Here is a 15,030-nt window from a genome sequence, read left to right on the forward strand (position 1 = left end):
CACAGACGTCCTTGGACGACCAGAGTTTAATAGATGTAGACGGCATTTGCTCTGCTTCGCTGAAATGGACGAACATATAAATTATTACCTTTGTTTTGAACAAGTTGTTGAACGCTCAGAATGTCACTTCACATCCAAAATGGCGACCGTGTGAGGTCACTGTATTTGTCCAATGAGGACGTCTGTTTTTCTTCCAACCCCACGTGGGGACGCCGCTCAGTGATTGGTTGCTCGTGCTGAGCTCCGACGAGGAGCCTGATTGGTTGGTGCGGGGCCCTCTCTCAGCAGTGAGGTCCTCGTGTCAGTGCACAGTCTGTGTGTGGTACAGCGCGCGGCGGAGGAACTGGGTACCCAACGGCAGGCTGGCGGTGAATTTCACAACGCTCGATATTTTAACACAAAATAACTGGTTCGGTCGACAGTTCATACTATCAGGAGCTACTGGAGAGCTGGCGTACTGCTGCAGGATCTAACTTGGCCTGTTTTGAAGTTGTCTGCGGTCGAGGACTCGTCCAGCGTCCGATCGGACGGACGGACGGAGCGACGCTCTCCGCTTCGGAATCGCCGGGCTTTTAAAGGACTCTCAAGGGGCCGAACAAGACGAAGCGTACGAACACAGGAACGACGGAAAGACATCTTTGTTTTGCTTTTTAAGTCTCCAGTGGCGGTGGAAAGTCGACGATATTCCGCAGTGTGTGGATACTATTTCTTACCTGTATAGAGGAGGGAGGAATCGGTCGAGACAAAGGTAAAAAAAAAAGGGCTTCACGGAGAGAGCCGCTAACGAGGCGAGTGGTGGTGAGGCTTTTATGGGAGCAGACTTCTTGTTTTCTGATCACCTCGGACCACCAAAACACTGTAGATGTTCTCTCGTATTATGAAGGAGAACTCAGTGCATTTATAAGAAAAGCGAAGCATCGTGTTCCTGTGGGTGTATTCAAAACTAAAACTTTGGGATTTATTCTTATACTTGAGGAAATTTATCACGTTTTTCTCACTGCGATGCACACTAAACCGACTGGTAAAGAATCTGTCATATCTAGGGAAATATTTTCAAAATCGCCCCCAAAGAGCGACTTTATTTTATTTATTTTTTTACGTAACCGACTCCGCGGTTAGGTCACTAAGGTGAAATTGGTGTCGCTTTGTGTTTTTGTTTATGTGATCCAGCTCCTGAGCGGTGCCCCGTTTTCTTGTTTGTTTAGGTCCAAAGCGAGGCTGAGGAGGGGACACGTCCACTGGTCGGGGTCTGAAAGTGCGCCTGGCAGCCCAGAGAAAGGCTTTGTCCTGCCGCCATCCTGCGTTTACAGGGGAGGGGGTGGCGGTGATTTACCGCACCTTCTCTGGGATTTACGACAAAAAAAACAAAAAAACAAAAAAAAAGGTGGGGGGGAGAAAAACACATCGATTCCCTTGTGTAAAAGGCTCGACATGTATCCACAAGGCCGGCATCCGGTGAGTAGCTGTCTTTGTCACTGTTTGTGCATTGATGCAAATAAAGCACCCTTTTAAAAAAATAGCTTATTGCCTGAGAATTGAGCTGTTGCTATTTGTGGCTTGAGTTGGTGCCAAGGGGTGTTGCACCTTGTGTATGGTTTAAATCCTTGTGCAATTTGTTGTCAAAACGACAAAAGCCATTTATGCAGTAGTTCTGTGTGGATGGATTAAGTGGGTGACTTATTGGTAGATCACAGATGAAGGCAGCCTTCTTTCTGTTCTGCTTCTTGAGGCTCGGCATACGCATAAAAAGCCACGAAGAGATAAAGAACTGGGTTTAGCGAGAAAAAGCAGGAGGTGGTGGCAGGAAAGTTATCTGCTCATGATGTTTACACCTGCGGTGTTTCCACTCTTTCAGGCACCTCACCAACCAGGGCAGCCTGGCTTCAAGTTCACGGTGGCAGAGTCCTGCGATAGGATCAAAGACGAATTTCAGTTCCTGCAGGCCCAGTACCACAGGTAATGACTAACTAACTGTAAACAGCTCTGGCTTCCTGGAAACAATAGGAAGAGGAAGCTGCTACTGGTCGCTCCTTTATTGTAGCCTCATGCACCCCAAGCCGACACTTGCGGCGTATAAAATCTAAACTGCTTTCTCACGTTTACTATAAACAGTTGATGGTGTTTGCTTTTCTAATGGCTCTCTGTTCGGGTCATAATCAGTAAACACCTTCTCTCTTTTTGTTTTTCTTTCTTCCTACAAGTCTCAAAGTTGAGTACGATAAACTTGCCAACGAAAAGACTGAAATGCAGCGCCACTATGTCATGGTAAGTGCAATAATTGTAAGCCATGAATCTGATTTAATGCCGTGCCCTCCCATTTGCCTCGGGTGAAAAGTCACAGGTGGTGCAACCTAGTTGTTTTTCCAAGATCTTGTTAGATTGTTGACTCACGCTTGTTTTCATTGGACGAGGAGGAGCAGGGTGGGGGTTAAGGGCCCGTTGAAATTCTAGACAGGGTCAAATGTCCAGCTATTGATCGTAGGGTGTGCTGACCCCGTCCCATCTGTCTCTCTGGGTTCCTCCAATTCCCCCCACCTCCACCCTAACACACCTAACAGGATCCAAAGGAAGTTAATGGCTCCTCTGCTGGCTTTGTGCATGAATCAGTGGGTTTCCTGTGTGTGTCTTATTGTTTTATTTTAGTAACCTCCTCAGAGTGAAACAAGTGTCACAACCACAGCTTTCTCAGACAGGGGAAGAGTGTGAGTCTGCTCAGACTTGCTGCCAACATGCTTCCTGTTTGATCAGATGTCAAGTGGACAGCTCTAAGTACATGTGTTAGAGCCGCATGTGCCCCAAGTGACCACCTTTGAACAGCTTTTGTTATTCTCCCCCTCTGGTGAAACTCCCAACAATTATTTTCATCAAAATTTCTAACCTAAGAATCATAATTCATGTGCAGTCTCTCAGATTGATGTTGCAAAATTTTAAGTTAGTCAACAGCTGGGCCTAGTAATATTAGCTGTAATTTGTCCAAGATTCAGTTTAATTAGAAGTTTTCCTGCTGCTCAGTGTAAAACAGTGAACGAAACATGGTGGGATATTACTGCTTGTATTAAAAGATTATTAGTATTTTAAGTCATAAATGCTTGCAACTGCTTTTAAGACAAGGTTTAATGTAAAAGTACACTCAGATAATTTGTACTATACTCAGTTCAGAGTTCATAACAGGGACAAAAACAGATGGTTTTGTAAACATGACCCAACTCAAAGGTTCTTGCCAACACAAGCTTCACAGAGCAATCTGTCTCCCTACTGGTGTATCCATATAATATTATTGTTTGTGATAAAGAACTAATGACGGACAAGGTGTCGATTTCACTTTTTTGAATCTACTTTTTGTTCTGGTAGGGTGTTATTAGCAGCTATAAATTGTGTATCTTTGGTAAACAACTACACTTTAGTTTGGATCTGGTCAGTTTGGCTTTTGACCATTACAGAAAGTGGGGTTTTTTTTTGTCAGGTCTTTGAGGTCATAGGTTGGGGTTGTGTTTAAAGACATACTGTCACTCAGACGAAACCAGTCCTCTGTTGCTGCTACAGTAAAAAGTACACAAATATCGTCGACTGTTTTGGTCAAAGTTGTTCTGCTTTTTTCGTTCACTCCTTTCCTAAAGCATCTGATCAGCATCTCCTTTATCCTCCTGAGACCCAGCAATACATTTTTGTCCTCTGTGGAGGACATAGGTTTTTTTGTTCATAACTCTGAAACCATACATGCCACTGTGTTAAATCCTGTTGGTCCTTAGAGAGGACATCCTGGGCCTCGAAATGTGTTCATATTTGCCACAAGAGAGTCCCGATGTCCTCTCCAAAGGACATACTGTAATAAATAAATAATAACATGTTTTGAAACTTTTTCAATTGTAGTGATGTTTTTTCACTCCAAAGAGTCATGTAGTGAAAAAAAAAAAAAATTCAAAAACTTTTTTTTTTCTGGGTCTCAGGAGGATAAGGTTAAATAAAATAAAAATATCTTAGTCTTTCATTTTCTCATTACTGGGTCAAAACGAATTACCTACAACCACTTGTGTTAAACCTATTAGGGTGTGTATTTGAGGATAAATACCTGCCTTTGAGTCTGACGTATTTTTGAAGTGAAAAGTTTGAGGTTTAATGTTTTGTCTCTCTTTATTTTTCAGTACTATGAGATGTCCTATGGACTCAACATTGAGATGCACAAACAGGTATGTGGCCACATCAGATATGGTCTATGTACATCCAAAACACTTATGTTTTTGTTTTTTCCTCCCCTAGTGTTTGAAGAGTATAAACATGTGCATGCATGCATATCTGACCTTAGTTCCTGCCCTTATCCCTAAATGCTTTTCAGAGGCGTACCCATACAGGCTTCCTGTTGTAGAAATGCTGACAGGTTAAACAACATTAAGGGCACACTCTCTGATGAGGCGGTTGATGAGATTAAAGTAGCTGGCAGACAAACTGGCGATGTATGCTTTCGAGTGGTTTGTCTTAAGCTGCTGGGGGTTTTTTCTACCAGTAGATGTTTGAATTTCCATGGCTAAGGAATTTAAAAGCTCACCTAATTAGCGGACAAGCTGCTATCACCCCATAGATGAACTGGAAGAATATCCAGTTTGTTTCACACCACCTAAAGAGTCTTTTCGGTAGAAGAGAAGTCGTTTCTGTGTTTCACAGCCATCTTGTTAGTTTGTTTCTGTCTTGTTTCACACGTCGAAAGAAGCAACAGTAACTTCAGTGGAGCTTTACAGAAATGCGTGAACAATAGAATATAATAGTGACTCATTTAGATGGCTTGCTGAAATTCATTATTCACAATCCTCTACCTGAAACTGCCCTGGAGCTCCCAGGAGTTGAGGCAGCACACACAACGACTTTGGTGTGCAGCTCAGTGACGTCTCATTAGAAATGTTTAGCATGCAACGCCCTCATCAGGCTCCAACGAATGGATAAGAGACAGTTGTTGATTCAAGTTAAGTTTTTTAATAGTTTGTCAAAAGAAAAGAGGAAAAAAATTCAATTTGTGGCATAAATAATACAAAGGCTCATGATGTGAAGAGAACTGAGTCAACGCTAATGAGGGAAATGCCAAGATACTTGAAAGAATCTGGATAAAGAATCAAATGAACCGCTGAATGGACTTTTGCTTTCTGCAGGAATACCTTAGAGAAATGGGAAGCTTGATAGATGGTGACTTAGTTTGACTTTTGGACTTTTTATGTAAATGATCAATGTGTCAACATGAAGTTAGCTTTCCCTGGCTTCTGGTGAATTTTTATTTTTGTAAGCCTTGGCTTAAATTATCTGGGTTACAGCCTAGTGGAAACTGTGGACAAGCAAAAATTGCATCATCTGTTTATCTTTCCCACACTGCCCCCTCATGCATTCATTCACATAAATGTGCCCACATACTCGTCGTTTTCCAAGTATTCGGTTTGCGAATACTGATGCATGGCTTATTGTAGTAGATGCTTTTATAATAGTAGGAAGTAATCAGCTTAAATTAAGTCAACATAATCAGTAAAACTTGTGGTTTTTCTCTGCCCAGTGGTAGCTTTATGACCACTATACAGAAAATGTAAGAAAAAAAGAGTAAAAAAAGATCGGTGACCTAATCATTCTGTACCTCATAACTTAAGACAGACCTACAGATATCACACCAGTAACAAATCTCTTCATGACATGTTGAAGAGGTAAATTCAACCAATTGATTCAGGTATGTTGGAGCAGGGATGCATCTAAAAGTTTCAGGACAGTATTTCTGAAGTTGGAGACCCCCTCACTCAACCTTTTTTTTAATTAATTTTTTTATTTTAAGCGTCTACTACAGACGGTGGCGTTGTGTCGTGAAACTCGTAGAAGTGAATCATTTAAGACTGTAAGTGGTGTGTTATGTCAATGGAAGATATAAGCAGGGGATTTAAAACTCAGTTCATGGCTGTTGTTGAGCATGAGATCAAAAGTATAAACAAATAAAAGTATGTTGGCTGTAGTGGAATAGATAAACCTGTGAGTTTGTGAGGATTGCCAACCTCATCTCTCCTGTTTGCACCAAAAATAAAAGTTTCTCACCCCGAATGTGACATGATGTCATGTAAAAACCAAAGACGACATTCTTTTAGACCCCGTTAACTCCTCTGTTAACATTTTCAGAAGCAGACCTATCTTTTTTCAGGGGCAGTATTATGTAAAGTAGACTCATTTTCTTTAGCTTTACATTCATGTTATAATGTTATTGTAAAGTTACTCCATGTTATCCAAAACCTAGATGGAGTGTTACTTAGATTTTTTTCGTGCATATTTGAGAAATCCTTGAATCTCCCTGAATCAACCATTCAGTTGTGCAAAAATGAAAGATGGAGATCCTCCTTTGTGACTCCCCCACTCAGCTCCTTCAGACTAGCCAGCAGCAATTGGCAAACACCTGGTGCAATTGCACATCAGCTTAGCTCATTATATGAGCTACTTCTCAGTTCAGCACCGGCTTAAAACGTTGTTAAAGGGTCAATAGAGGAGCCATGTTGGGATGACATCCTGAAGGTGGACTTTCAGAAAGAGCAGTAGTTTTTTTTTTTTTTTTTAAGAGATAGAGGCCCGATTTCAAGGCGTTAAATTATAAAGTCAAATTTCTTTCAAGTCATATTAGATGTATGTAGTATTTTTATAACAACTGAAGTTAACATAGTTACTTCATTGTGCTATAAAATGGCACTATGTGCCTGGAAAACACATAATACTTCCCCTTTTTAAACTTTTTATTGCTTCCTTAGATCTATTTTTTTTGCCTCCCCGTTTGTACCGTCGTATTTTTTCATCGCCTCTCCCACCACCGCAGCAAGGGGACGTGAAAGATGGCCCCCGTGTCATTAGCCGCACAATATGATGTACGAGAGTGGCAGTACGTGAGAGAGGCGGGGGGCGAGATGAAGAATGGTGGGGTGGAGGCCTTGTGGCCGTGAGATCCAGAAGGTTAATGGCATCGGCGGGAGGGGAGCCCGGTTGGAGGAGCAGCATGTTGCTCTAGTTGGCGCGCGCTACGCTAACTAGATGCGTTTTCTGATCATCAAGGCAGCCAAGCCTGCCCCTTTCTGGGTTTTTTATCAACATTAAAGCAGGTAGGAGTGATACGTGGCCCAAACGAGTGGGAAGAAAGCGTGGATGTAATCTGGAGACTAGGCGTTCCGGGGTAAATGGGTTAATCGACTTGTCCTGTGCATCTCCTTTGTTTGTCAATAAGCCCAGCGGAGAGCTCTCTGAATAATTTATTGCTCCTGCCACCCTCCTTCCTTTTTCTTTCTCCCTCTCCCTTCCCTGCTGAACAAGTGTTTGTGATGACATCAGCGAGAGGTAAACAGACGGCCCCTCGCCGTCACCGTTGTTCATACGAACGGCTGCAGGCTGGATTATTGGAAGCAGGCGGGCGTGTTACTTTGCTTGCGTTGAAGATTTATTGTAATGTGAAAAAAAAAAAAAACACATTATAAATTCACTTTGTTGTTACCCCAACAAATCTGGACTAAAAAGGAACTCATGCATAAACACAAACACACACACATATCTATAAATATCCCAACATAGAAACACTGTTTGTGTCTACTTCACAAACATACAGTAATTGAGGTTCCAGCACACTGTTTCCCCTCTGTGCTGCTGCTGCTGAGCAGAGCGGTTGTCATGAAAGGGAAGGTGCATGTGTATGCGAGTGTGTGGCTGCGGCTGCCGGGAGGTAATTTGTTTTGACAGTGTCTCTTATGATGGCAAAAAGTGCAGGGTGGAGGTAATCACCCTTGCTTGCTGTCAATAAGTGATTTTAATTAGCGCAGCTCATTAGGCTGCCTCAGCAACATGCCCTGCTGACTGTGGTGGAGGTGTGTGTGAGTGGGGTGGACGGGTGTGGGGGGGTTGCTTTGTTTTCAACTCCCTCTGCTCTCTGTCTGTCTGGATGTTTATCACTTTCATGCCTCCTTATGTTTTAAGCTTAGCTTTTTGCCTGTCCATTCCAATTAGAGCTAGGATTAAATGGAATCATAGGGATTCAAAGTGAACTTATAGCATTTTCATAGATACACCGATTATCCGATTCGTCACTTGTTGAATGAGCGAAGGCGGTGGTGGGAGAAAGTGTTTTATCGGGTCTGTTTCCTGGAGAAAGGAGGAACAGGGAGGAAGGAGAAACGGAGCTTGTGCAAATGAATAATTTATAGTGGATTCCTGGAATTGTTTGCCAAGGTGATGATGGTCGATCTGTCTCAAAGCCAAAACAAACTGAGTAGGAGAACACACACACACACGCACACGCCCACACACACACACCCACGCTCAGGGGAGTTTGATGAGGTTACTCGGGGCTGTGAGACGTGCTTTATTTTGATAGCAAGGCCGAAGAAGTTGGTGAAGGAGTGTTGCACTATTATTGTTTGGGGTGTATGTTTCCTAACTGGCTGGTGTTAGGATTCAAACGGAGGAATGTTATCTGTCACAGATGCTCTGCTTCCATAGGTTTCCCTGCAGAAATGTTGCTTCTTTCTCTGCATATTGGCTCTAACTAAATTGTCACGCACATGCAAAATGTTCCTCATGCATTCGTAATGAACAAGGTACCTCTAAGTGGCTCTTTCTTCCTCTTGCCCTGGCTGAGAAGATAATTCCCAAACAGCCATCTCTGCCTCCTCATCATATGCCACTTGTTTTCCTCGCCAATTGAATTCTCGTCAGAGACTCGGCTCTCCACTCGGGGGGCTAATGCCTGGAGCGACAAACAGCCAAACGGCTTTCAACGCGCCATTGACAGAGGGATGCGGTGGAGAGAGCGGGCCTCTCCAAGCTCTGGTGCTCCTAGACAACGCTGAGTACCTGTAATTGTGGAGCAGCAGAGAAAAGCTTCAGCTGGCTCAAAGGCCTCTGTTTCCAGCGGCTTTAAGTGACTATAAACCTGTCTCTGCTGCTGAAAGCTCTGTGGAAAAATGGTTACTTCAAAAAAAAAAAATGAAGTGGTCCTGTTTTGGCTTCTGTAAGCCCACAGCGGGTGTTTTCTGCATGTTCATGTTTAGCTGTCAGGAATCTGTCCAAACACACTTGTCCTCATTACCCTCACTGGGTGGGTGAACAGAGGAACGAAATCGGGAAAGGACGGAGAAAATAGTGCAACTAAGTACATTGACTCTTTCTATTTATTTTTTACTTTAAAGCCACATATAGAGGTGGGCAGTATGGACTTGGGATCTTATTATGATATTTTATTGAACTATTATGCTCATCATGAAGATTACAATAAAAAAAAACAACTTATTTTTTAGGTAACTGTATGTTTGTGACTGCATGGCACAGCAATCGTAGTGCCACAAACAAATATTATCCTTAAAAATATTACCATTTGAAATAGGCTTTTTCACTTGTCCACTTAAAGTGTGAGTTTTATCACTAAACTGTTCACAGTAACTGCCTTTTATCATATTTTCAAAGTCATTGATACTTACTGATACAGAACAAACAGTGGACAAAATAACAAATATGACATTTCCTATCGTACTGCCGGCTTCCTTTTATATCTACCATCAGTAAGTGAAAGCTTATCCATGAATCAAAATTGTTACCACTCTAATCCCCAGATGAGTTTTGGGCTGAAGTCAACATGGGGGTCAAAAGTCTTCAGAACATTTAACTACAAATAGCAGCTTTTTTTTTTCACGTTACTCCAGTACTTTTCTCTGCCACACCACCAGATAATAAATTCAACAAAAAACGGCGGAGTGCAGCGCCTGAATTCCACAAACGTTTCTGGCCTCAAACGGTGGCCCTGAAGTGGTGATTGGCTGTGAGCAAATGGATGTCTTTGTGCGTAATGCAGTTGCGTTAATAGCCGAGTGTATCAGCATACAGCTGTTTCTACAAGCCCCGTGCTGCTCCCCCTGCAGCCATTTCCAGGCAAGTGGCGTAACACTGAAACACATTCACCCTGCCAGTGTCATTGTATAAACCCCCCACCCCCCAGTAATGATGATGCTTTATGAGTCTCCATAGAGTCCCCCACCCTTCCTCCATGTCAGCTTGCCATCCTCCCGCCCCCCACACCGCCTCCTCGGCCGCCTCCGCATTCCCAGTTATCCCTCATTAATTTCCCGTGCCGATCAGATCGACAGGCCGAAAATTCAATTTAATGACCTGCCTCTGTGCTGCTCCTAATATGATTTTACAGGCTGTTCTGGTCAGAGCCCCTCAGCCCAATTTACATAACGATAAGCCGTGCCAGATAGCGTTGCCCCGGCAACAGAAGAGGGGAGGACAAGAGAAGGAAAAAGGAAGAGGAAGGGCATAGAAGAGAGGAGTGGAATTAGCATGAAAGGGGTGTGAAGAAGCTTTGGGAGGGAGAAAGCGCCGTCCGTTTGAGGTCAAACAGGGGTTGTGAGATAAATCCTGACAGGACAGCAAAGGTCTGCCCCTCTCCTCCCTCCCCTCTTCGTCTCCTGCTCCCCCTGAAAATGAAAAGGGTGACAGAGGTTTTCCAGAAAGCTACTGGCACCTCCTGTGTCTCCAGCCTTTTCACATTCAAACAAGGTTAAGGAGTAAATGAGCGGAATGCAGCGGCGTCCAAAATGGCGGGAAGGATCTCTTCAACCCACACACACCTGCTGGGCCTCCACCCCTAATCTCTCAGAATCAATTAGTTCACCTCCCCTGGTTCAGTCAAACCGCATTACCTTAGTGTCAAATCAGAGGATTTCTCTCCTCCATTCATCACCACTTCCACCCCCTTTCACTCCGCTTCCCACTTTTGTGTTCCTCTTGTGCTCGACTCTGTTCCTCGACTCTGCGGAAAGTGCAGGATTTAAAAAGGGAAATTGGCTCGGGCAAAATGTCATGGGACCTCCGAGTGCAGTAAGACGGGCAGCGCAGCATATCCATTTGCCCAAATGCGCTGTAAAGTGCATTATGTACATTGAGCCCCCGCAGTATCAGCTTACTCTGCCGGCTAATATTATGTGGTCGATACCAAAGATGGCTCTGATAGATAGGGCTGGAGAGTTAACCTGTCTGCTTCAGCATGCCCTCCCCCTGCCCCCCTCTCTCTTTATAGGCCATAATTATGAAGTATGGACCTCATTAGGCTCTCTCCAGCCAGATGGTATTAGCATATTTCAGCCTCCTAATGAAATAAAGACTTGAGCTTAATGGAAGCATCGGAGAGGAAGGGGGGGGGGAGTAAATTTGTTCTTGGGCGGTCCCAATTTAGTTAGAAATATAATTTGGTTAGAAAGTGCACGTTTTACCCAGATGGACGCTGCAAACAGTTTGGTTTTATAGGTAATTAAACTGTTCAGTCTGTTGGTGCATGCAGCGCATCGTAAGCGTGCTCTTCTAATATTTTCTTTCTTCTCTCCCGCAGACGGAAATTGCCAAACGCCTCAATGCAATTCTGGCTCAGATCATGCCGTTCTTGTCACAAGAGGTGAGTTTTAGCCGTGCAAGCTGCACCTTAAAGGAAATAAGCTAGTTTCTGCCATGCTGTACATGAGGAATTCAAAATATTAAAATAGAGGTTGTTGCTCAATAGCTGATTGGTTGCTTCCAACAGATTAAGTTTTAACAGAGATGGGTAGAGAATCCAAAAATCGTACTTGAGTATGAGTAGCAGTACTTCAGCATGTTACTCAAGTGAAAGTAAAAAGTAGCTGTCCAAGAAATTACTCAAGTAAGAGTAGAAAAGTATTTGGTAAAAATGAAACCCCAGTACTGAGTAACTGATTAAAATAGCAATAATTTAATATTTTAAGATTATGTCATCAGATCAAAGTATAAATTTATCAAGGTCAAAATGAAAATAATTCATTACAAAGTAACAAAACCAGGCAAAAGAGAAAAAAAAAAATCCAAATTAGCTTCTTTCATTATCAATATAAACATCGTTCATTTATCATGATAACGATCAAATCTAAATCTTATAATTGTATCATGATAAATGATAAACAATGCAATAAATGCCCAGCCCTGGCATTTGCAGTAAAAATACTCCTAAAAGTACATTTTTTCCCCATAAAGTTAATTAACTTAAAGTAAACAACTCTGATTATTAATTTTACTGTTCTGACCTCAGTTTATTCCCACCTGGGTTTACTTTTGTGCATATCCTTTAGATTTAAGCACATATTATAGACTTTTCTTCCTTGTTTTAAGGCGGAGTGAAGGGTCTATTTTCTACTTCGAGAAGCAGCAGACGTCTGAATGTGTTCTCTTTAGCTGCACTCTTCTCTATCTTGTGTCTGATCTTTTGTGTTTGTGTCCTGCAGCATCAACAGCAGGTGGCTCAAGCTGTTGAGAGGGCTAAGCAGGTGACAATGACTGAGCTGAATGCTATCATCGGGGTACGTGGACTTCCCAATCTGCCTCTGACTGTGTGTATACCCCCTCTTCTTCTTTCATTTAATCCAGAAGCAGGGACAAAACTGCATTCACAGAGGAGGAGCGGCACTTCTCATACATTTATCGACCACTAAAGGGTGCTACATTATGCTTTTGGATTAATTTCAACCCTATCTTCATCTGAAGGGCTACATTTAAGAGAAATTTTGGAAAGGAGTTCTAATCTGGTAGAAAAATTGGAATAATTGATACAAATCTGCAGCAGTGTTGCTGTTTCTGTTTATTTTTAAGCTGTGCCATGGTCCTTTCACTTGTGCAGACTTGTCCCTGTCTTGAGTGGTTTATTAATTTTAGAACATAAAATGTTTGCCATGATCTGTCAATGTGGCGTTCACCACTGTAATTTCTCTGATTGTTGCCATTTTCAGCTCATAGGGAGCCTCTGCTCTGAAGCGGTCTTCCAGCTGGTATCAGATTATAGAGTTTCTCACATTTCACTTTGCTTGCTCTTTAATTACATGAAGGTTTTCAGCCAACTGGCTTACCTTTACCTCTTGACCAGAGAATTAAAGTGTTCAGGTCAGGACTAGGTTTGGGATTGCAGCCGAGATAACAGGGACTGCGCAGGTGTTGAACATCTGTAAAATAGATGGGATTAAAGTTTAGGTTGCGCAGATTGACCCAGTGTGGAGAGCGGGGACGTCTCCTGTTGGTCGCACTTGTGAGAAATGTCTATTTACTTGATGGTTTGTACAGCTGCGGGTCTAACATTTACAAGGTTTAATGTTTCTTCCGTTCCAGGTTTACAATGATGGCTTAACTGACCTGTGAAGTAAATCCAGTCTTTTGATTTTACAGGTTTTAATCAGAAAACCTCAAACTTTTTATCTAAAATGTCGTTGGTTGTAGCTTTTCTCACTCTATTTACAATACAGGAAAATATCTGGATTTCAATGGACTGGAGTTTATTATCAAAAACTTTGAACCAAATGTGACCAAAACAATTACTGACCCTTAGTTTCCACTAAAGGATGGTCACTTTCAGACAAGTAGACTTTAGATACGCTCTGGTTTTATTTGAAGCTTGAAATCTGCGCGGCTGCAGCGAGGACTGCAGACTACAAAGCAGACACCGAGAAATTGTTCTGCCTTCTTCTCCTCCGTTTTGCATAGTTTTCTAGCCAGGGGCAACACATGATTGAATCTTACTTGACAAGTGTCAGAGGTGCTGCGTCATTTGCATGCTCCTACCTTCATTTCCATAAGTCCTACATTAAACAAGATAGTAGCAGGATACTGGTTGATGGGGCAGCTACAGGTGGTGTGCTGCTCTTCACGTCATGTAAATTCTAATCGGTGGGAGACGGCACAAACCTCTACACCTGGCTGCTTTTAATATCACTACTGCTCATTTGCTTACCACGATGGCCTCTTCTTTACATATTTTGTTTGGATATAGTTACGGTAGTTTTTTTTTTTTTTTACTTTTTAAAAAGTGTTTGAAAGCTATACTAGAATTTTATCTTTAAGGTGCAACAAGTTGGATGAGTTTTTTCACTGTTTAACAATCAAAATAAGTGAAAACCTTTTTTATTTTCATACAGAAATGATGCAAATGACCAACAGGTTTATTCCTGCTGTGGCTCAATTCTCCCATCAAACTCATAGTGTCTGCTTAGTTGGGCTGCGGTCGGCTTTCTAACGTTGTTTGTCCCTTTAAAGGGAAAGTAAAATTTAACTTGGTTTGTTTCTTCCTTTTCTTCTGGCCAATATGGATGCCATGGATTCTCCAGAACCTTCGCTGCCAAGCTGGAATCTCTTTGTCCTACCTCTCGGCCCCATTTGTTGTTTTTAAAATGTCTTGCGGTCTAATTTTCTTTTCTTTCGATGACTGAAGAAATGCTGATGAGCTGCAGAACCTGTTGTAAGCCACAGTGGGTAATGCGCCGATCATTGCCAGACTTATTAAGCCAGTCTGCCAGCTGGTTTGTGCCGGGTTCTGTTGATGCTTGTTCCACCTGACAGTACTGTTCTGCAGGGAGCCAGCTTCGCCTAGTTAACTTTAATTGCCTGTTTCCTGTGGAAGTTGCCAGAGCTGCAGCAGCATTTACACATAATGAAAAAAGATATGTGTGAAAGAGAGCTAGCTCTTTATCCATGAATATTGAATTGGAAGCAATTTATTTTCTGAAAATTCCCCCCCTCCCCTTTTTTTTTTCCTCCCTTTCTCTCTCTCGCCCCTCATGACTTCCCTCCCTCTCCTCTCTTCTCCTCAGTCATAGCACGCTAATGAGGCTTCTTGATAATGATCCCTGCACGCTTTTCCTCATTAGGCACACTCAATAGGGACGTCCCTGCCTCAATCCCTCGCCCACTCTCTCTTTTATTCTCTTGTTATTTTTGTGATTCTGCCTCTCCTTCTTCGTCTTGTTCTGGCTGCCCTTTCCTTTCTCGTTTTTTTTCTTTTTTTTTTCTGCTCGCCTTTCCGTTTTTGCAAGAAACGGGCAGCTCTGCTCACCGGTGCAAAAATCGATTAAGAACGCTGGCCCTTATTTGCTTGCATCCATCTGACGGGTCCAGGTCTAGCGTGACATAATGGGCCGACTGAATAATGGCCAGCTGTTAAATAGACTTTTGAATGTGGTAACCCACCCTATGTACTTTGGTCTACTTTCTCCATTTTGTATAATG

General features: G+C 42.6%; 1 protein-coding gene across 6 annotated transcripts in view; it reads left to right on the top strand.

Moving 5' to 3' along the window:
• The first annotated feature begins 303 nt into the window (after positions 1-303).
• LOC116718545 (transducin-like enhancer protein 3-B) overlaps positions 304-15,030 on the top strand; it is a 29,757-nt gene continuing 15,030 nt past the window's right edge. For 3 of the 6 annotated variants that reach the window (XM_032560576.1, XM_032560580.1, XM_032560577.1), the window contains exons 1-7: positions 304-748; positions 1,206-1,455; positions 1,856-1,956; positions 2,202-2,265; positions 4,143-4,187; positions 11,366-11,428; positions 12,267-12,371. In XM_032560576.1, the coding sequence (XP_032416467.1) occupies positions 1,432-1,455; positions 1,856-1,956; positions 2,202-2,265; positions 4,143-4,187; positions 11,366-11,428; positions 12,267-12,371 (402 nt within the window). In that variant the 5' untranslated portion in view covers positions 304-748; positions 1,206-1,431. The remainder of the gene's footprint in view (positions 749-1,205; positions 1,456-1,855; positions 1,957-2,201; positions 2,266-4,142; positions 4,188-11,365; positions 11,429-12,266; positions 12,372-15,030) is intronic. The other 3 variants (XM_032560578.1, XM_032560581.1, XM_032560579.1) reach the window with 1 other exon arrangement.

This window comes from Xiphophorus hellerii, chromosome 4 (assembly GCF_003331165.1).
Source record: "Xiphophorus hellerii strain 12219 chromosome 4, Xiphophorus_hellerii-4.1, whole genome shotgun sequence".
NCBI lineage: Eukaryota > Metazoa > Chordata > Actinopteri > Cyprinodontiformes > Poeciliidae > Xiphophorus > Xiphophorus hellerii.